The sequence below is a fragment of the Nanorana parkeri genome, unplaced genomic scaffold, assembly GCF_000935625.1.
Source record: "Nanorana parkeri isolate BGI_ZX_2015 unplaced genomic scaffold, ASM93562v1 scaffold1318, whole genome shotgun sequence".
Lineage (NCBI taxonomy): Eukaryota > Metazoa > Chordata > Amphibia > Anura > Dicroglossidae > Nanorana > Nanorana parkeri.
The window spans coordinates 143,727-167,648 of record NW_017307586.1 but is presented as its reverse complement, the minus strand read 5'-3'; the positions used below and the strand labels follow the sequence as shown (position 1 = coordinate 167,648).

The following is a 23,922-nucleotide window of genomic DNA, read 5'->3' as shown; positions in this document are numbered from 1 at the left end:
TACGTCAGTGCAACAGTTTGAATTTAAAACGTATTTGTGTGAAGTGTGAAGTTAAGTCATGGATTGAACAGAAATATGAACAATTATAAAATACTTTATTATTTCATAATAAAGTAATTATAAAATAATTTATTTGTGTTTTATTTGATTCCTATTCAAGAGAATTACTTTATATATAGTCAATATAGGCACAGAGGTAAAATTTTTTAACATTTTCTAATGGTGGTGTGCCTCGTGATTTTTTTCATGAAAAAAGTGTGCCTTTGCACAAAAAAGGTTGAAAAACACTGGTTTAATGTACAGAATATACTGGGGTAATTGCAGACTTTTTTTTTTTTTTAATGACCCACAAAGGTGTAAATGGCTTTAAAATCTTAAAATTATAATGGGGCTTCATTTCCCAGACCACATTTTTCCTTTTAGACCGCTCCTATTGCAGTATGTGTCTGGAAATGGGGCAAGGATAAGGCGCAACATTTCTGGGATAGGAAAACTGTGGGCACATTCTTAATTCTTTGAGTGTGTGTGAAGGCAAAATGGGAAGAAAGACACATTTTCAACACGTGCTCATTTTCCCATGATTCATTGCTTTAAACAATGTGGCAGTATAGATGTGCCAGAATGATAGTTTACTCCTTTTCTCTTTTGACACGACAACACAACTCTTAATTCCTAAAATCATGGTTTTTAGCCCTACCTACTTCATTTTTGATCGATTGCCAAACCGCTGTAACAACTATCTATTTAGCAGACCAAAAGGGAGCAAATAAGTTAATTGTTGGCCATTACATGCTCTAACCAGTTCCTGCCAGAGGTCATTAATGCCTAAATGGCCAGGGCAAGTTTAGCAGAATTGGCATGTGTTACAGGCTGAAGGTTGTTTTGTTTTTTTTGTTTTTTGGCCTAATGAACCCTATGGCCTGTGTGTGATCGATAGTGATGACATTATTGTGAACCACACTTTGTAGTTGCCGATTGTCAGTGGGGACACGAACAGTGACAGATTGAGTCAGCAGCCGTGCGAAGCTTCATCTGCTAGCTCTTAAAGGGGAAACGTTTATGAATGTAAAGACCATAAAGTCACTCGCACTCCGTTTGTAGATATTCAGTCAATAAAGGAGATTAACTGCTATCTACAAACAGAGTGCCAGTGACTTTTTATGGTATTTGCATTTGATGTGCGGAGGCATCCGCCGTCACTTTCGGCACCCCCCAGTTTTTCGTTTTGGGCTCTTTCCGGTCAGGAGTGCGATGGGATCTAGTACATTCTGATGAGTCTATAAATGTGCATCATGCTAGGGGACGTTCTTTCACAGATTGTGGGTTGGCAGCGGTGAAGCAGCTACGTTGCATTGAGTACAATGATGGAATCAAAGGTTGGCTGTGCAGAAGTACATTAGATTGCCAAAAGTATTGGGACACCGGCCTTTATATGCACATGAACTTTAATGGCATCCCAGTCTTAGCCCATAGTGTTCAATATTGAGTTGGCCCACCCTTCGCATCTTTAACAGCTTCAACTCCTCTGGGAAGGCGTTCGCAAGGTTTAGGAATGTGTCTATGGGAATGTTTCACCATTCTTCCAGAAGCACATTTGTGAGGTCAGGTACTAATGTTGGACGAGAAGGCCGGGCTCACGGTCTCCGCTCTAAATTATTCCAAAGGTGTTCTATCGGGTTGAGGACAGGACTCTGTGCAGGCCAGTCAAGTTCCTCCACCCCAAACTCGCTTATCCATGTCTTTATGGATCTTGCTTTTGTGCACTGGTGCGCAGTCAGGTTGGAACAGGAAGGGGCCATCCCCAAAACTGTCTGGAGCATGAAATTGTTCAAAATGTCTTGGTGTGCTGATGCCTTAAGAGTTCCCTTCACTGGAACTAAGGGGCCAAGCTCAACCCCACACCATAATCCCCCCTCCACCAAACTGTACACTTGGCACAATACAGTCAGGCAAGTATTGTTCTCCTTGCAACTGCCAAACCCAGACACGTCCATCGGATTGCCAGACAGAGAAGCGTGATTAGTCACTCCAGAGAACACGTCTCCACTTCTCTAAAGTCCAGTGGCGGCGTGCTTTACACCACTGCATCCGCCGCTTTGCATTGCACTTGGTGATGTAAGGCTTGGATGCATCTCCTTGGCCATGGAAACCCATTCCATGTAGCTCTCTACGCACTGTTGTTGTGCCAATTTGAAGGCCACATGAAGTGTGGAGGTATGTAGCTATTGACTCTGCAGACTTCTGTACACTTTGTGCTTCAGCATGCGCTGACCCCGCTCTGTAATTTTACGTGGCCTACCACTTAATGGCTGAGTTGCTGTTGTTCCCAGTTGCTTCCATTGTGTTATAATACCACTAACCGTTGACCGTGGAATATTTAGTAGCAATCCAATAATTTGGAGGGCTGTCACAATACCTTTGGCAATATAGTGTATTTATTATATGTTGGCCTGGGCCCTAATCTCGTACTGCCTGGTATACTTACTACTTTTGTAGATGGCAGTTCTTTAAATCTCCAAAGACCTGTTTGCCCAAAGCTACAGTGATGAACATCAATTGAATAGTCAGTGTTATTATGTGAAACGCTGATAAGGCAATGTTGCCATGGAGCTGTGATGGGAAAAGACCTCAAGGAGACAGTTTCTGTAGCATTTGCTTATACCCCATGCCTAATAGAAAGTGACAAGAGCACACTGCTTTAATAATTTTACAGTCCTATGGACCTACTGATCCCAGGCTCGGCTTCTCCTGATCAGAGGAGCACAAATGGCTGAAAATGAAAATGTTTCTTTAACTAACTTAAAGCTTTTACTGCCATTTGATGGGCCTGGCATTGGGATTAAATGAGCATTGTAAGGCACAAAGATCTGTTTCATGCCTGATTTGATTGTTCTTTACTTTTGGCAATAATGTATATTGCATATTTTCATGTTTTGGCTTCATAAACATGTTTATGATTGTAAACTATAACCTTTTAAGTTAATGGACCTGCTATAGAAGAAATCCTATTTTACCTACCAAGCATCTCTTTGCTTTGCCTATGAAATCTTTATTGATAAACTTGTTAAAGGAGAACTATGGGGTCAGTGTTTTTCCCGATAGTTCTCCTTAGGGTAACGGGAGGACACAAACTAGAGTCCTCCCGTTACCCTAAGCTCAGTATACCGCGAGCTACAGCTCGCGGTATACTGAGACGCCGGAGCGGATCACGACTTAGATGACGGGATCCGCCCAGCTGCGTGAGTGACAGCTGGCTCTGCCCATCTAGAGGCAGAGCCAGCTGTACCCGCCCCCTCCCCCGTCTGTTCCGCCAGCCAGTGCTGGCAGAGCGGGGGAGAGGGGAATCCAGCCCCTCCCCCTGTCACGGCAGAGAGCCGTGACAGGATCGAGAGACGAGCGAACCCGGTATGTGTTCGCTCACCTCCCAATCTACTGAGCCGACCTGTGACAGTCTCATTGTCACAGGTCGGCTAGAACTATGAGGTGAGTGAAAAACACTCGCCTCATAGTTCTCCTTTTAACCAAACCACGGTGGTGAATAAATATTGAAATCAAGCTTTATTTAGAGAACAGTGCAATACTTGTGATTTGTGCAAAGAAAAATGACTGTACTTTTGGCTATGTTGCGTTACAGTGCATTGTTGACGTTTTTATGTTTGTTTTGTAGTACCCATATACAATATTATGGCCTACCGTAGAGTATAATAAAGCATGGATAGCACATCCCAGTAAAAATGATCAGTTAGGAGTATACCAAACTATAGCTGCTATTATTATTGAAAGACCATTGGTTAGGGATCCATGTAAAGCAATTCATTATTAAAACAAACAAATCCGCTCGACCCAATCTAAACTGTTTGCAGTAACCAAGCAGACTATCACTAATGCCTGGAACAGTCCTAACCTATGCCAAAAAAAAAAAAAAAGTTGAGGTCCACATCACTTTGACCCTGATCAATGACAAAATTCAGGCACAATTGGACAACCTATATAAATTCAATAAGTCTGTGCCCCATGGGTGAAAACTGATTTTGTTCCCTACTTTCCTTGCTCATACGTTTTACTTCTTCCACTGACTGCCCTATTGCACAGGTAACCACATAATTACTATGGGATCAATAAGTCTAATACTTATCTTATCACACTAACCTTTACATTGCTTACCTTGTTCCCCTCATTATTCCTATTATGTCATTACATGCAACCTGCCTTAATGTTGGCTCATCATTATCCTTTTTCTCTGTAATGCTGGGTGACTTGACTTGTCTTTTTTCCTGTTTTGGTTATGTGACTTCTTATACCCAGATACCTTTTGACTTTTTCTCTTTGAAATTTCATATGAAAATGTAATGAGTTGAAAAATGGTCAGTTGATATTCCCAATGTTTTTTAAACATTTAGAATGTGACTGATTCCTGGTTTTTCTCAGCACCTTCACAGTGACGTATCTTTATAGAAAGACTTGGGACTAAAATTTGACGATTGGGTTTCTTTATTATCTATCATTAACATTTTGAATTAAAACCAGGAATTTAATCTTTTAACCACTTTATAGATCACTGGTTCGGCCTCCATCTGGAGTTTGCGGACCAGTTTTGGGCACCAGTGAACAGAGGGGATGTCCTTGAACTGGAAAGAGTCCAGAGGAGGGCAACCAAACTCATAAAGGGGACGGAGGACCTGAGTTATGAGAACAGGCTACTAAAATTAAACATGTTCTCCTTGGAAGTAAGGAGATTAAGGGGGGGCCTTGATTTTTATGTATAAAATGTTTACCGGGGATAGCAACATTAGCAGCAAACTTTTTACAATTAACTCCATGACAAGGACGAGAGGCCACAACTTAAAATTGGTGGAGAAAACATTTCAGCGCAAGGGGCGAAGGGGTTTCTTCTCAGATCGGTCAAGGTCTGGAACTCGCTCCCACATGCTGTGATTTCGGCTGAGCGTGTGGAATCATTCAAGAAGCGATTGGACGATTTCCTCAGGGACTGTAATATACAGGGGTACAAGTACCCTTAAGATTGAGAACACACAGGGACCTATACATACTACACACCCATAGGACCATACACACATACACAAATAGGTTGGACTTGATGGACATATGTCTTTATTCAACCTCAAATACTATGTAACCCCTCTTAACATTACAAAATGAGAAGCAAAAATGTTTAACTCTTAAGGAGCCGAGAAACTCTAACCTAAGTAAAAGCAATTTAAACATTGTTGAGTTTAAGCGATGTGAATGGAAACATGTAACAAATATAAAATAAGTGTTATCCAAATTTGGCTGAGAAAGTGGAAATACACTTTAAGTAAGCCTTTTCTTTTGGGAAGGTAGTTGGTTGATGCTTGGCTGCAAACCAGGATTAGATGGGCAAACCGAAAAGGTTTTTCTGACCGATAAGGATCATAACGTCACACTGCGGTTTATCTCGGGCAGAACATTGGGTGTATATCGTGCATTGTGGTATTCTATAATGTGTGTCCGTTGTAGCTGTGCTGCTATAGTCTATTGTGGTTCCATTCAAAAATCATTGACACCATAACATAAAGTGTGATTTTGGCCTTAAGTATTTAAAATGGCCGGGAGCTGTGCTTTAAAGCTATGTCGGCTGGCTTGCTTGCTAGGAAGGCTAGATAAGGGAAACAGAAGGACAAAAATACTTGCCTTTTTTTGGAGACAAATCCGAGCCAGGCCCCCCCATGGCGCCAGTCATGGATTTTTAATGTATTCAGCACTGATTTATTCCTTGTTTACACAGACATTAGCTTGTATATAAACAGTGTGTATAGTACTGAAGCCTGCTAGCAGCTTGTTTCACATGACAGCCAGAACGTCATAGGGATCTGTTAAACTTCCCTGTACTGGCTGTAAAGGCTTTCTACAAAACTTGCTTCAAGCTTGCCTGAAGTTTTGAAAAAGCTTGATGTTCTACAAGCTGAAGGCCATGTGACCAAGGTGTGAGACCATGTCCCATATTATTGCAAAGTCACAGAAAGCATGCCAGTGCGTTTCCTTTATGTAGTGCTGACAATCTGCACAGCGCTTTACATTGTGCACATTCACATCAGTCCCTGCCCTCAAGGAGCATACAGTCGAAAGTCCCTATGTAACATGCATATATACAAGGGCTGATTTAGACAGGAGTCAACCTTCCAACACGTCTTTTGGAGTGTTGGAGGAAACAGGAGCACCTGGAGGAAACCCACACAAGCACAGGGAGAACATTCATGATGGTGTCCATACTTTAATTCAAAACGGGGACCCCCAGTGCTGCAATGCTGAAGGGTTAACCACTAAGCCACCCTGAACAGTGTGGATGGAGGAATCTCCCTCTGCAGCTATTGTCTTTTCACAGTCCAGACCATTGGCTGTCTAATAACTTGGAACAGTTCCTGCATCTGACCAGGCTGACAATTTTCCGCCCGACTCCTTAGATTTCCCAGTCAAAGGATGTCCGACAGGGGCCTGCATATAGGGCCATCCACTGAGTGAATTTTGTTTAGTTCATGGAGAATTGGCTGAAATCTACTTTGTGTATACCCAGCTTTAGTATAATGTGACGGGTAGAGCCTTTTCACAACATAGCATTGTGCTAATGCATGGGACTTGTGCGTCTAGTGTACAGTATTGCACAGCACGGTATTGCGGTTCTGCGTGCTGCAACGCTTGCTGGGATGTGTTGGGGTGCCATTCAAATAAATGCCAACACATGTAGCATGCCGTGCGATAGCATGTGCTAAACTCACAGATGGTGTGCGTTTAGAACAATGCTATAGTGTAAACAGGCCCTTTTTTAGAGATTGGGGTTTTCTGAAATATTGCTTCTATGGCATAGTCTTACCTTTTTTACATTTTGTTTTTCTCCCCAGCAGATTAATTCAGGGTTAAATGAACACTTAAGCTTTGTTTTGGTTTTTGTATTTTTTTTTTTTTTTTTCAATTATTTGAGGAAATGTGTCTAATTTCCATTGTTTTATCTACCTGTGTATTACCTTCCATGATCATAATACGGGCCCACATAAATTTTTGTTGTGCATTGAAATAGTTGGTTGCCAGTGCATCCAAAACGTGTTAAAGAATGTAGGTGTCGTATATTCTTTTTTCCAACTCCCATGCACTGTGTTGCATTGGCATGAGTTGTGTGTGCACGCAGGTGTGTTGCCTTTCTGCTTTGGGGTGCTATTTAAAATAATTGGCACCGTAATGCCCTATGGCATGTCATGTGTGCGTTACCACAACTCAATGTGTATGGGCCCTGAAGGCGTTTCTGCTATGGGTTCAGGTTGGGTGAGGGTTCATGTTCAGGTGTGCTCATTGTAATTGATAAACACAGCAACTAGAGTCAGCAATTCCGCATGTAAATCTGAAAATACTGTGTGGGGAGATGGAAAAAATCCAAGCAGACATATATTTTGCAGAACATACAACGTATCTTTTGTTTCTCACATGAACTTCCTATTAGTGTAACAACCGCTAAGACAGGGGTCTCAAACTCAATTTAGTCGGGCGCCACTGGACGGATTTTTTAGTCGAGTGGGGGCCGCTACTATATACGGTATCAGTGTTAATGTATGCATATGTTACAAGCGGCAACTGCCACCCATTCAAATTAATGATCGGGTGACAGCTGCTGCGTGTAAACGCATGCACACCGCATGTAATCATGTGAAAGGATTACATGCAGTTAGGAATCTGTCATTATCCCTGGTTTCACAATTGTTTATCCAGGGATAGTGATTGTTTTTGTAACTGCATGTAATCATATAACATACCATTTTACATGCGGTGTGCAGGCGTGTACATGCAGCGGCTGTCACCCGATCATTAATTTGAATGGGTGACAGTTGCTGCATGTTAATTGCAGATTAGGGATTCCTGCTGCAGGAAAAGCAAGTTTGTGACACAGGAATCCATAATCGCACCTGTACACATTTAATACACTGCCCCCCAGCACATATAATAATAACCTTCCCCCCTCCCTCCCAAGCCCCCCAGCAGACATCATAAACTTCCTCCTCTCCTTCCAAGCCCCCTCACCTGCTTTCATCCGTGCAGGGAGGAGGCACATCGTCATTCCCGGGTGATCTAGCAGTGATCATTAGTAAGGTCTGCACTAGACCTTACTAATGATCCATCATTCGGCCACAGCTCAGAACTGACAGCTCCAGCCTGAGCTGACAGGAACAGGTCTGTATCCGTCTGAGATGCAGACCGTGTAGCTGCTCCCGCAAGTCGGGCATGCGGCCCGTGACAGTGTGCCCGACTTGTCAGCTGGCTGCGGGCTACTTGGTACCGGCTCGCGGGCCGGAGTTGGGCCGGTACTTTGAGACCGCTGCTCTAAGAGGTTGTGATGGCTGTCTGTCTCCTCTCCATTATCACCATGAGGTAAAGTGATGATGCTCCCATCTCAATTTCACTAACTGGAAACTCTTAATAGAAAGACTTGGGACAGACTGAACTCATTAACATACAAGGTCTTCAAGGGCTTTAACCTTTTGTTAGGACAGACCTGCTCATCTAGTTTACATGTGATAGTGAAATCGGCCAACCTGATAGAGACGGGATGAATTATTGGAAATAAACCTCCCTGCAACCTCCCCAGGCAGTGAGAACTAAGCAGGATTTTTCTGTCCTGGAAATGGCAGAAAGGACATCTAAAAAAAAATGGTGAGATGCAGCTTTTAATTTTTTGTTATGCTGTTTTTGGTAACTTGTAACAAATATTAAGTAGATGTTCTCCCAAATTGGCTGCAAAAGTGGAAATAGACTTTAAGGCCCCATTCACACTGAGCGTTTTATCGCGCAAATTTCTGTGCGATAGCGCACATTTTTGCAGCGCGATATTGCTCTCCAATGCAAGTCAATGGAGCTGTGCTCATCACTGGCGCGCATTGCTTGTGCAGGACCATTCTTTGGAGCGGATGTCGCACGGTTGTACTCAGCCCAATGCAAACATGTGCACTGTAAAACGCGCAATAGCGCGCAAAATTACAATTGATTTGCAATCCGCTCAGTGTGACTGGGGCCTTAATCAAAACGCCAGGAAAAAAAAAGGAATAGCCTTTTAATACATGAATAAAAAATCCAGCTTTTGCTGCATTTTCCAAGTAGATGTCCTCTGTCTGATGGCCAGTATTATTTTAACGTCTTCTGAGCCCAGGTCATCCTGGACCAGCCCAACATGTGACTGAACAGTGAAAGGCAAAGCAGCACATTGATGGGCTTATCTCTCTGTCACTCTGCGTTTTTTCCCTTGCTATTGCATTGCTTCTTGTCGGCACGTTAACTGATTGCGTCCTTGTGCCGCTGCTGCTTCCTCAAATCCAGCCCTGCTATATGGGGACTGCAAGAGGCTGATAGCAGGTCAAATTGAGGTACTTGCACTGCTTGCTCTTAAATCATTACATTTTTATTTTTTTATTAATGATTACTTAGTGCCAATTGTGCATTATGTAGAACCTGAAAGTTGTTTTTATTATATTTAGGAAAATGAAAGGCGATGGGGAGCCTGGACATGCTACCTGTCTAGTCATGTGACATGGCATTGCTGATGTCAAGTAATAGGTGGTTTTGTTTGTCACATGGTATATACTACACTTGTTTTGTCACCCATGGTTAAGCCATAGTTTCTGGCAAAACAACATGATTTTTTTCTCTCACTTTTGCTCTATTTTATTTGATCATCTTTGCTAAGTTAGACTGTATTATATTAAATTCTATGTTCTAGATTTAACACCTAAATGACCTTGCCAAAGGGTTGTGTATAATGCACTTTTAATAAGATTGATTTCCTTTTTTTTTTTTTCCTTTCATCTCAATGCTGCTGACCTCCTGCAGTTTCTTTAAAGACGTTTTCTGTCTACAGGCTTGTTCAGCTCCATGACCGTTTTCAGGGAGAGTTTCTTGATAGCGCAGCATGAATTTTTAAAGTGCTTTAAAATTGGCATTTGTAGTGTCCATCTTAAGCCCATGTGGCCGTACAGGATCCTAATCGGAAGGCAGGGACACCCTTTAACATCTATTAACAGTATTGGGTTTACATATATTTTAATCTATCAGTGTCTGTCATGTTGCCATGCCCTGTTAATATTTTTTGATTGATTATACCGCCTTAGTACTTGCACTTATTGGTAAATAGTAATGATCTTGTCAGCATCATGTGATGTAACAATGGGTAGACTTATGAATACTCTTCTTCGAGGAACGCTACATATGTTGCATATTTTTATGTCCGCCTGAAACTGTATTGCTAATAAAAGACAACGTTTTTTAAAAGCTGGCACAGTAAGCATGATGTATCCCAATGAACCCTGGTAGTTTTGGGCAGGGGTAACGGTTGACAATACCCTCTGCCTCCCCTATCAGAGATGGAAGAGAAGGACGGAGTTTCTGGGGCTCTTGCAGCAGGTGGGAATATTTGTTAAAGGCAAGTGTATAGCAAGCTTACTCTCTGCTATTCAGTAGACACCTTACATTGCCCACAAGTACAAGTTCACTGTAATTTACCCTGGAAATCCGTATACATTTGTTTTATAATCTACTTATTTTTTCTTTTTTTGCAGTGAAAATATTCTGTTTGGGATGGGCAACCCTCTTCTCGACATTTGTGCTGTGGTGGACAAGGACTTTCTTGACAAGTATGTAAATATTTTTGTTTAAATGTACATGGTTTCATTTTGTTTATTTTTTACTGTCCTTAACCCTTGCTACCCCTGCAAAGCAAGGGCTAAGTGCAACTTTTTTCATCTAGATAGTTGAATAACAAAATACTCGCCTCAACCTTGGATCGAGCTGGCTGTTACACTGGTCCTTCTTCCCCGTCCCCTCCTCCAAGCTCCAGCGATGGAATGTCCCTCGGTGTCCTTGCATCCTATACACCGTATAGGACATGATGACTCACAGGACATAGACTGCCAGAAGGGCTGGGTAGAGCTGCTGGAAGAGTGGTTCAACAGCCAGCCGCCTCAGAGGTCAGGGGAGTATATCTTTGTTTACTCTCTAGATGAAATCAAGCACTTAACCCTTGCAGTGCAGGGGTAGCCACACTGCAAGGGTTAAGAATTTATGCCCAGAGTTCTTCTTTAGTTCTTAAATTGCTGTAATTCATTTTTTTTTTATATTGTGCACAGGTAAACCCTGCATTGGTGATTATTTTAGCTATCCTGGCCAATCCAGTTCTTGCCTACCTATTGGCTAAAGCATGTTATTGATTTAATAGAGAGGTGGCCAGAGCCAAGATTGGCAGACTTCATAGCAACTAGTAACAGATCTGGTTATTTTTTCCTGACATGCAGCACCTGATTTTGAAGGATCGGATGCTTTTACAGGACCTATGCAAGTAGGCATCTTGCAGTGCCTGTACCAAGGCACAGCTTTACTATAGCAGCTGTGTATAAATAAAAAATAACCATCAGGTTAAAGAGGTGTTACTGGGATTTCCCATGTAACTAAAAACACTGCAAATACTATTAGGTGATCTTATACAGTCCTCTTTATTTGGGTGGACAGACATTACTTGATTTCCATAGGTCTGTTTGGTAAATTAGCCATTGCAATGATGATCATAAAAGAAATGTGCATGTTTCCCATAGAGTATCTATTCTTAAAATAAACCAGTTTTTGCCATTTAAGATCATGCTGTCCAGCCAGATGTCTTCTATATAAACCTTATGATATGCAGATGAAAGTTTTTACATTTAATAATGGTGCGGAACGGACGGGGGAGGTGGCGGGTACAGCTGGCTCTGCCTCTAGATGGGCAGAGCCAGCTGTCACTCACGCAGCTGGGCGGATCTCGACATCGATGTCTGGATGCGCTCCGGCGTCTCAGTATACCGCGAGCTGCAGCTCGCGGTATACTGAGCTTAGGGTAACGGGAGGACGCTAGTTTGTGTCCTCCCGTTACCCTAAGTAGAACTATGGGGAAAAGCCCTGACCCCATAGTTCTCCTTTTAAACCATTTGTACTTGCAACACGTGCCATTGCCATGCTTAAAAATCCTAAGATACCTTCAAAGCTTTGGGCTGTCCAACAGTAGTTGTAATGAACGTGGTTCAAAAAATTCCCCCCTGTAAACTTGCAAGTGTGCATTCAATGCAGACTTGCTTGTTCTTATGAAGAGGGGAAAGCTAGTGGTGGAGGCAACTCAACAATGATCAGCTGGATGGGTCTATACCAGCACATCAATTGTTGCCCATGCAGGGTTGCATCAGGGAGAAGCATAAAAAGGCAGTCTGGACAAATGTAACTTTGTGTAAATTGCATACAGCTGTACATTAGGCTGTGTCCGAAGTGTCAGCCAAGCGTCCTTTCTGCGTATGACACATGGTTATGCTTCTGCAGTTACATTCATGGTGCAGTTCCCACAGAATTACAAGCCTTTTGGGAATTTGTAATCAATTGAAATGTTTCATCTTTCTTCCGTATTCCTCATCTAAAACATTGAGGGCTCATGGACATAATAAAAAAAAAGGATAATAACTTGCTGGCAGTAAGATCCTATGGAAAAAAACACATGTAATGGTCTGTAAACCATTTACATGCATTTAAGGGAGTAAAGGTTCACAACCATGTTATTTCTCTTCCATTCCCTCTAGCTCAGTTTAATGAATGCTACATTTCCCACATTTGCATAGAATTTGATTCCAGTCTTGCTGCCAATTATCATATACGCTAGATAATCTTTTATAGTTTGAAACAGCCAAAATTATGTCTATAATTATCTTCTATTAAATGAAGCACCTGTTTATTTTCGTGTGGCTCCGTATCAATTCTAGCCGCACATGCAGCCTCTAATATAATCCCAGAGGAGTAGGAGGATGTATTTTTTTTAATGAACATTTAGAAAATGAACATGCATGAAGTCCATATGTCCCTAGATATCCGTTAATAGGCTGATTTTTTTTGGTTTAGTCTTTTTATACATTTGGTTTAAAATATTTTAGGAAATTATGGGATTGTATATTTTATTTTTATATATTCCTATATTGTCTGTCCCATGAATGTTTTAACTTTGAAAGATGAAAGTATAATACCATTTGTTAAGATATACCCATCATGCTTTTCGTTGCACAGTAACCCTTACTTGCATATTTTACTGAGAATAGATCACATCATTGTGTGTAATTGTTGCTTATACTGTGTGTGTGTACGCACGCACACATACATACATACATACATACATACATACATACATACATACATACATACATACATACATACATACATACCCTGGCAGAATTTATGATTTCCTGGCCATTTTTCAGAGAATATTAATGATAACACAAAAACCTCTGTCACTCATGGTTAGTGTTTGGCTGAAGCCATTTTATATCAATCAACTGTGTTTATTCTTTTCCAATCATAATGACAATAAACTACCCAAATGACCCTGATCAAAAGTTTACATACCCCAGTTCTTAATACGGTGTGTTGCCCCCTTTAACATCGATGACAGCTTGAAGTCTTTTGTGGTATGTGTGGATGAGGCTCTTTATCTTCTCAGATGGTAAAGCTGCCCATTCTTCCTGGCAAAAAGCCTCCAGGTCCTGTAAATTCTTGGGCTGTCTTGCATGAACTGCACGTTTGAGATCTCCCCAGAGTGGCTCAATGATATTGAGGTCAGGAGACTGAGATGGCCACTCCAGAACCTTCACTTTATTCTGCTGTAGCCAATGACAGGTTGACTTGGCTTTGTGTTTAGGATCATTGTCTTGTTGGAATGTCCAAGTACATCCCATGCGCAGCTTCCGGGCTGATGCATGCAAATTGTCCTCCAGTATCTTTTGATAACATACTGCATTCATCGTGCCATCAATTATGACCAACTTTCCTGTGCCTTTTTGTAGCTCACACATCCCCAAAACATCAGCGATCCACCTCCGTGTTTCACAGTAGGAATGGTGTACTTTTCATCATAGGCCTTGTTCACTCCTCTCCAAATGTAGCTTTTATGGTTGTGGCCGAAAAGCTCAATTTTCTTTGCATCCCGAACAATTTTCCTGGCAGTTGTGGCTGACAGTTTAGTTGGTCTACCTGACCGTGGTTTGGTTTCAACAGAACCCCTCATGTTCCACTTCTTCTTGATTAGAGTTTGAACACTGCTGATTGGCATTCTCAATTCCTTGTAGAGCTGCAGCTAACGATTATTTTCACAATTGATTAATTAGGCGATTATTAAGTTCGACTAATCGGATAAAATTGATTTTTAAAAATGGCTCCAGTGATTGGGACTACTAGTTAGTATTGAGATTGTAGTCCCTCACAGGAGCAAGCTTGGAGCGGTGGAAGTAAAAAAGAAAAAAAAAATGTGGTGTGCAATATAGTGAAATGAAAAGTGTAAAATTATACAGCAATGAATGCAGAATGGCACCGGCTATAGAGGACTACAAAACCCAGCAATAGTACATTATACAGCACAATGCAGAATACCGCCAGCTATAGAGGACTACAACAAATTCCCGCAATAGTAAATTATACAGCACAATGCAGAATACCGCCAGCTATAGAGGACTACAACAAATTCCTGCAATAGTACATTATAGCTGGTGGTATTCTGCATCGCGCTGTATAATGTATTATGGCTGGGTTTTGTAGTCCTCAATAGCCAGTGGTATTTGGCATTGCACCACTGTATAATGTATTATTGCTGGGATTTGTTGTACTCCTCTGTAGCTGGCGGTGTTCCGCATTGCGCTGTCTAATGTGTTATTGCTAGGATTTGTAGCCCTCTATACAGCGCAATGCAGAATACCACCAGCTAATTAGAAATACAACAAATCCCAGCAATACATTATACATGCAGTGTGTAATGTATTGCTGGGATTTGTATTCCTCTATAGCCGATAGTACAATGCTCTGTATAATATACAGTACAATGTACCATCAGCTATAGAGGAATACAAATCCCAGCAATACATTATAGAGCACCATGTGTGGGAAAGTGCATCATGAGCATTATCGTCTGTTGTCGTCCCACCCCCCCCTGCTCCTGCTCCCTTCTCCCCGCATCCCTGTGCCGATCGTGGATGTGGGCGGGCGGTGAGCGTGAGGCGGGAAGGAGGTGCTGCGTGTGGTGCGTGGATGCGGGCAGGTTTAGCAGTGGCGAGCGTGAGGTGGGTAGGGGGGTGCGGCGCGTAGCGTGTGTGGAGCTGTGAACAGGGCCAACTAATCGGAAGCTAATTAATCGATGATTGAAAAAGTTGTCAACTTTTTCAATAATCGATTATAATCGATTATGTCTTTTAGTTGTTGCAGCCCTAATTCCTTGGATATCTTTTTATATCCCTTTCCTGTTCTATACAGTTCAACTACCTTTTCACGCAGGTCCTTTGACATTTCTTTTGCTTTCCCCATGACTCAGAATCCAGACACGTTAGTGCAGCACTGGATGAAGGATGCAAGGGTCTGTCAGGATGCCAGAAACTAATTGGCCTTTTATACACACCCACTGATTACATGCAAACAGATCACAGGTGAGGATGGAAACCCATTCCATGAAGCTCTCTATGCACTGTTGTTGTGCCAATCTGAAGGCCACACCAAGTTTGGAGGTCTGTAGCTATTGACCCTGCAGACAGTTGGCGACTTCTGCCCACTTTGTGCTTCAACATGCGCTGACCCCGCTCTGTAATTTGTTACGTGGCCTACCACTTTGTGGCTGAGTTGCTGCTGTTCCCAGTTGCTTCCACTTTGTTATAATACCACTAACTGTTGACCGTGGAATATTTAGTAGCAAGGAAATTTCACGGATGGACTTATTGCACAGGTTGTGTGTCTCTGCGTATGTATGTATGTATGTATGTATGTAATATTTGTATATAATATTAAATGTATATAAAGTGGAAGTAAAGCTTCCAAAAAAAACAAAAACTGATTGGCAGAAGAGAATTTGTAAGTCTCTTCTATGATGAAAGCTTCTTTCTTTCAACCTGTCAGCAATTTTGTTTTCTTCTGTATGTTGTGCTGCATATGGGCATCTCAGCGCACAGACCTGCCATGCCAAGATGAAGTAACGCCCATGCGAATGCACAGTAGTTGCATCATCAAGGCTTGGCCAATCAAGTGGAGGATGAATTGGAATTTGGAAGAAGGCCTAGGAGAAGATAGTAAAACCGGCAAGGGAGGAGTGCTGCGCTGAAGAGGATCGCTTTGGCAGCCAAGTCTGCCATAATGTGCCAATATACTGAGCATACTAGCACATTATGGTTCAAAGCTCCTTTCCTTCCCTCCCCCCCCCCCTCTTTTCCAGTAATTGTGTGATCCTGCCCAGCATTTATTTCAAAGACATCCTCGCCAGTTGCTCTTGATGTGCATGTAGTGTGCAGTGCTGGTAACTGGGCAAATAAGTATCTTACAATCTCCTTCTTTGCAGGACAGTCTTCATTTCTAGTATTTTTAATACTAGAAGCTTTGCAGAAATATGTAGGCTCATAGGATGTAAGTCTGCCATTGCTGATCTCTATAAAATGTTAGTTGCTTTGTTCTCTGGCTTTATATGAAGTCAGTGACCAAGAACATGCATGGAGCAAATTAAGCCATAGAAACTTCCAAACTCCTGAGCTGCGTTCTTTGGGCCGGTTCACACGATAAACAGTGTTCCAGAGTGTTCGGCCTCCGTAACGCACTGGAAAGCAACCAAGCAGACTTCCTGCGTTCAGGGGCGGAAGAGGGCGTGACAGTGCATTGAAGTAAAGGGGAACGCAGCCATGCCCGGACCCGCAGTGCGATCGCATGGCACATTAGTGGCTGCGTTCCAGTCCAGTGCGATTTGCAAAAATGCTGCATACACTATTTTTGCAGATCAAACTGGACCGGAACGCAGGCACTAATGTGCCACGTGTTCGCGTGGCTGCGGTGCCATCGACTTCAATGCACGCCTCCGCCCACCCGTGAACACGGGGAGCCTGGCTGAACCGAACTTTAATCCAGATCAGTAATCCCCATTTTTTTTAATGCTGATGAGCCAGAATGACTCGCATGCAAGTGGCATTTACAGAAGGCAATATGTGCACTTGCAGCCTATATATTTTCCTCATTAAAGGTTTCCTTTAAACCCCAACTCCCAGCTGATACTTGATACTTTTTTTCGTATAGAAGGGTTAAAAGACAGAAATTTTGAATAGATGGCTGTGTCCCTGTTCAAGAGATTGATCCTTACTTCCTGTGCCAGGGAAGAATGCTTAAGGCCACATTCACACCTGAAGGATTTTTTGCACATTTCCCTGAATTGTGACTGCGCTCAATATGAAGATTTCCATTATATTCAATGATACCCTTTCACACTTGAGCACCTTTCTGCAGGTTGTCGCATGAAAAAGTACAGGAGCTCTTTTTTCAGGAAGAATTGTTTGGCCCCATAGATTTTAATGGGAATGCCTTAATACAGTTAATGCAAGCATTTTCCTACTCCTAAAAACCTCAGGCCTGTGAACACAAGAACCTCTATGACTTTAGTGAGTCCCATTACAAGAATTTTGAGAAGCATAAATTGAGTGTTAGGTTTTCCCAGGTTCAGAGGTCTGATGGCTCAAGACACCACAACACCACACCAAAAAACAGATGCAAGGATGACAACAAATGATGTCACAATGACCATGTTTTACAGTTACAAACTACATGAAATTGTGGAAAAAAGCTCCAAAAAAGCTTCACAATCTCCTGAAAACACAAATGCTCAAGTGTGACTGACTTGGGGGTTCATGGTTATAAAAAAACCTGACATGAGGTTTTTACTATTTTATAGCAAACACTAGAGGTGGGATGTGCTATCCAGGTATTTGTATATTTAATATAAGAGAAAATTGTAATGTCCTCTGACATGCACCATTCTCAGCTCCCTCTCCTCAGTCTGTTTAATGTCTGCGTGCATTCTCTCAGAAATGATTATGACTTTTGTGTGTCTGCTTTTCTTTACATATTTTTCTTTACGTGCTAGTGAGTTGTGAGCTTGTTTCTTATATAACCGGTTGTGTATTTTGAAAATTAATTGTTTCAATTTCACAGGTCGCAATTTACAGTGTTTCCGTTGTTTAAGCTCCTGGGCAAAGTTTTTTTTTTTTTTTTAGCTTGGTTTAGCTAATTAAATAGGCTTTCCTAATCCAGTCTAATCAGTTAAACCTATTATGATTCCGACTTCATCTCCCAAATCTCTTTTTTTCTTTTAATCTGCGAGTGAAAGCTTGTTGGTGATCTTCATCGGAAATATGCAGTGAGATGCGTTGAACTTTGTTTTTAGCCCTGTCTCACCTTAAAATGTTAAACATTTGAAGCCACTATTTTCTTGTATTTAAGTATAGCTTTTGCCAAAAGTTGCATTCTTATAGAGCGGGGCAAAGGTGTAGAACCTCTGTTAGGATTTTATTGTGGTTTGTGGCCCTGCATGGCAGATTAGTCTGTCTCCCAGTGACCAAGCCTGAAATGGGACAGCAATTGATACATATATGTATGTGTATCTCTCGATCTCCTGAAGTTTAACCATTTAGGACAAAGTAATAAGTTCACCTGGTATCTGACATTCATTGTTCCTTATGCTTGTCTTGCTCATGCTCTATCCCCTATCACCAAGTGGTCCCCTGGCATACAATGTCACGAAATGCCACACTTGGTAACAGCGACATACTTTTGAACATCGCTGTTATATGGGGGGGGGATTAAAAAACATTAACCCCTTAGTGTGAAAAACCAATTTGCAGCATAGATTTTCATTTTAAGATTGTATGTATGTAGCACAGATAATGAGCGCTTAAGCCCCAGTCTCGAAGCCACTTTAGCATAAAACAGTCTTTTATTGCTTCCAGAGCACAAACATAACTAACAATTAATACACAGCCCAGTTGTATTCCAGCAAACCGAACATAGTCTCACCGACTCCAGGTTGTCACACGTACTCTGTGTAAATGTCTCTCGCAGCCTCCTCTAGCACACACAGCTACCTGCCTCCTGACTCCTGAACATCCCTGTTCCTCTTCCCGGTTGGAGCCCAAAACCTTATCCAGCACCCTTCCCATAAGGTCTGTGCACAGGTGTGCAATTAGGTGGTGGCCAAAACTAAACAAAGGACTCAGGAATGGAGATTTCATCCCACCCAATTCTCTCGGAAATCTCCCAGTTCCAAGATCCCATGCCAAATACAGAAATCCCGGGAAGAACCGCAAAGTCAGCTCTTTCCCAGTACACTAACTAACTTGCCTCCTGGAACTGCTCAGCCCCTCTGGCTGAGAGTCCTGGGTGACTACAACCCCCAATGATACCGTGGGATTGCCACACTGATCCTGCAGCATTTCAGGATCAGATGTCACTAAAGCCTTCTGTTTGTTCCCACAACGATCAGAAGCTTGAAACTTTGTTTCAACATAGAATTGTGTTGCTAAATGTTTCTATGCTGAAACATTTAGCATAAAAAGGTACACATCCGGATTTCCTAATCCCGATCTGTACCAGCTATCAAGCCATGACAGCAAGTGTGGTAAATACCGCACTGCTATCACGATCAGACACCCGATTCCTAAAAGGGATCGGGGGTCTATAAAAGCTTAACTCTTTCATTAATGAATGCTTCAATACTGAGGCATTCATTAAAGGAGAACTATGGGGTTAAGGCTTTTCCCCATAGTTCTCAGGGTAACGGGAGGACACAAACTAGCGTCCTTCCGTCACCCTAAGCTCAGTATACCGCGAGCCACAGCTCGCGGTATACTGAGACGCTGAATCAGGTCCCGACAATTATGTCTGGATCCGCCCAGCTGCATGAGTGACAGCTGGCTCTGCCTATCTAGAGGCAGAGCCAACTGTACCCGCCCCCTCACCCGTCCGATCCGCCAGTCAGCGCTGTCGGAGAGGGGGGAATCCAGCCCCTCCCCTGTCACAGCAGAGAGCTGTGACAGGATCGAGAGGTGAGCGAACGCCAGGATGTGTTCGCTCAGCTCCTGATCTACTGAGCCGACCTGTGACAGTCTCATTGTCACAGGTCGGCTAGAAGTATGAGGTAAGTGAAAAGCACTCACCTCATAGTTCTCCTTTTTAATAAACGGTAACCACTGATTCTCAGTGGTTACAGGCATTACAGAGCCCCAACTTAGTGATGGGGACATAGTGTACGTCTCCCGTCACAAAGGGGTTAAATGTGTGCACACATTGAGGAAGAGAAGCTAAAGGAAGGCTGCATGATTACGTGACTGAAGAATAAAAGCTCTGAAAAAGGTACCAATATATATAATGGGGTAACTAAATAAATGGGATTTTGATCAAATATGATATTGCTGTCTGCTTTTGGTGTTGTGCATTCACTTCTACTTAAAGAAGCTTTTATTATTGCATATCTCTAATCCTCTTCTATATTTCTGTTTTTAAAGGTATGGCTTGAAGGCTAATGATCAAATTCTGGCTGAAGACAAACACAAGGAGCTGTAAGTTAATTGGACTCCTCCTGACTGTATGATCATTTAACCTGTCAAACTTTCTGTATTGATCTCATGTTAACTCTGCCTGTTTTATGGGCGACACTCTAAATCCACCACAAACAGTGGGAAAAAAATAATTATTGAGTCAGCGTTTGCAAATATATCTGTCTGGTACACGCTATGACTTGGCTGCTGTCACATTTCCTGAAACGCTACAGTAAGGAAAACAGTATCATTTTTTTTGTATTCTAGCCAAGCTGGAACCTTGTGTTTTTCCATTCTTGACTAGTAGTGTAGATTGGGGCTGAGCTTCAAGTAGTTGTTTGTTTTTCATTGGTGTGGAATAAAATGAAATGCCCTTTCTATCCGGTCTTTCATGTAACTGTTCATCCGCAGTCACTAGTAAATGCCAGGCATCATTACACTCAGGCACTGCAAATATTTGTGAGCTTCCTCTACAGCGAACAATGTCCAGTGTTAAAAGGACATTGGTACCTCAACCTCTTCCTCTTTGGAGAGTATTTGAAGGTCAGACCCTATAATTCTCCTCCACATGGGCCAACGTTTTGCTGTGCTGGGCACAGTTTTCTTCATATAGTCTTCCAATATGCAGGTTTAAATACCCATTCCATAGAGGTAAATAAGAGAAGAGTTGAGCTCTTTTATTCATCTCTATGGGGTATGTAGACAGGAGCCGCTCTGCTTCTCAGATTTAATCTATGTAGGCCAGAGGGGTTTCTTTTGCATCCTGCTGTGCTTTGCCGTCATTTATCTTCTGAAGATGTAAGTTCCTAAAAAACCCCCCAAAAAAACTTTTTACAGTAAAACAAAAAGAAAAAGGAAAAATCAGACCTCAACTCGAATGTTTGGGCAACGCATCCTTGTAATTACAGCTTGTATTTCATGAAGTCCCTGTACACACCTAGGCGTTTTGATGCTCAAAGCTAAGCACGACAAAGCGCTCAAACACAAGAAATCCCATTAATTTCAATGGGCCCTGTTCACACCTGAGTTTTGTCGCAAGGTGTAAAATGCCAAACACTAGAAAAAGTACATGAGGTTTTTAGGTATATCTGTAAAAAATAAGTCAAGGCAACTGGTCTTTTCTGTATTTTTTTTCTCTTGAAGACGTTTCACTGGTCATCCAACCAGCTTTCTCAATTCAGAATGACTTGTACAAAAAATTATCTGGGAATAAATATGGTGAATGTTACTCCAATCCACATAATCTGTTAGTCACAACAGGGTGTTGATTGCATTTGCATAATTGGAGGTGTTATTAACCTGCATTTGGGCATGGGCATTTAGACTATTTTCCCTTTTGATCTGTGGGGCAGTGAGTGATGAGCATGGGGAGAGATTCCACCAGTATACAGTATAACAGGCATGGAGAAAAGACACCAAGCGAAATGGAGTCCGTCCATGCTTGCCGATTACTACTGGAATCTCTCCAGGGATGATCCTACTGCAGTTTACAAGAGAAAAGCCAAAAAGCGCAGTTTAGATACCGAATAAAGATGGAACCTTGTCGTTTAATGTGATGTTACAGCTTGTCAAGTTTTTCATGCAAAAAGCATGAAAATGTTACATGAAAACCAAATAAATGAATGGAAAGTTTTATGTTATTGGTATCAATAAAAAGATACATGTATAATGATTGGTGTGGCACCATTCTCATTGCTGTATCACATATTGCAGAAAAGTTATGGCGCATAATCACACATCCCCCTCGTGATTTTGAATTATTTTGATGCAATTTTCACCTGTAGCTGTATAGCTGTATCTTGGAAAGTGGATCCAATTATTACTCGGGAGTTCCATTTTCCTTTTTATTAGTAAAATATCTGGTAACCTTTAGCTACTTTCATTTCCGAATCTTTCTCCTGTGTAGACCAGTGTAATCTGTACAATGGAAGAGTTGTAAGAACAGGTCAGTCTGGGACAAAGTTGGTCTGGAAGAAATAGAAGAAGCACACATTTGACTCGGTCAAGCTCTACCATAGCAGAATTGGCACATCTGCTGGGACTGTGCTTCAGTTGTCATTTCTTTCGTTTTTTGTTTTTTTTTACATTTCTTAACACAACAAACATATACATGTCGAAACACAGTACAGCGATATCCAAGACAGATGTATCAAATAGAAAAACTATAGCTTCGTCAACATAAAGTCTAAAACAAAGAAAAACCTCTATTACGTATATTAATAACCAGGTGATCGCACGAATCCAGACCAGGACAGACAATTTGTGTATAGGAATGCAGCTTGGAGAGCGAACATCTAACTAGTCAAATGCTAGGAATGTAGAGAGACAATATAGCCTCTCGTAAACAAGATTGCAAAGCTGTTAAAGTGGTGACAGAGTAAGAGAGGGGTGTAGAGAACAGTATGTAAAAATCAACCAGAAACGGGAGCCGCAGAGACCTTCATCATTACTGACAGAGTCCTATCCATCTTGCAGGGCAGAAACTGGCGGAGAATTATAGTGACATGTGTCAGACGCACACCCAAGGGCTCCAGGTGGAGTTTAATTTTCCCTCCAGTTTTTTTTTTTTGTAGGAAAGCTATCGAGTCCGCCATCCTGTAGGTATCATTTACTTTGGAGAGCCATATCTGATTAGAGGGGAGGATGGGGGAGACTTCCATAACAGTGGAATACATGCCCCGGCGGCGTTAATCATGTGAACAGTGAGGGAGGATCCATATTTAGTCAGGGGAGTGTTGGGGCAGGTACAATAAGCAGGTGGCAGGATAGTCTAACAGATCTACCATTGTCAAGTGTTTCACAACTTCTACCGTGTTCCAGAAGCTGCGTACTTTTGAGGACCAGAAAATGTGTACTAAGGTACCTGGGGTAGATTCGCATCTCCAGCACACAGGACAAATTGAACCATTAATCTTGTGTAAGACAGTGGGAACCTTATATCAACGCCTTAGGATTTTGGACCCAGCTTCTCTGTAATTATGGGCGATGGTGAGCACATGCAGTTCCCTGTTCAATTCTGCTTCCCATTTGACCAAGAAAAGGAGAAAGATATCCCTGCGGGGGGGCACCAGTAGTTTATAGATTGTGGAAATAGTGTGCCGGGTCAGAGAACTACCTCTGCACATAATTTCAAAAGCTGTGCACGCTCTATCCAGTTCATGTGGGCAGGGTATCACTCTCAAAAAGTGCCCCAGTGGCATTGGGCTCCAGAGATCCGGAGGGGGGGGGGTCCACCATGGTCTGCAAATCGGAGCATGATAGCCAGCTAGAGTCAGTTGTCGTTTCATGAGTAGCCCAGTGTCAAATTTCTTATTGGTTAATTATCAGGTTTACAAAGTTGCTTATATCCTGTTTAGAAACAATCAATTATCAGGCCTATTGGATACTTTATCACCCCTGGCAGTGCTGTAGGGATGAGTGATCTGTGAGGGAACACGCCATGGCGTAATAATGCAGCATAGGCATGTTTTGTTGTCTGGATAGAACACATACCGTATATGAGTATAAGCCGAGGTACCTAAATTTTACC

At 42.1% G+C, this 23,922-nt stretch overlaps 1 protein-coding gene across 2 annotated transcripts in view; it reads left to right on the top strand.

Moving 5' to 3' along the window:
• The window catches only part of ADK (adenosine kinase), a 160,298-nt gene that overhangs the window by 33,408 nt on the left and 102,968 nt on the right, over positions 1-23,922 (top strand). For both annotated transcript variants that reach the window (XM_018569297.1, XM_018569298.1), the window contains exons 2-3: positions 10,572-10,646; positions 20,361-20,414. In XM_018569297.1, coding sequence (XP_018424799.1) covers positions 10,572-10,646; positions 20,361-20,414 — 129 coding nt within the window. The remainder of the gene's footprint in view (positions 1-10,571; positions 10,647-20,360; positions 20,415-23,922) is intronic.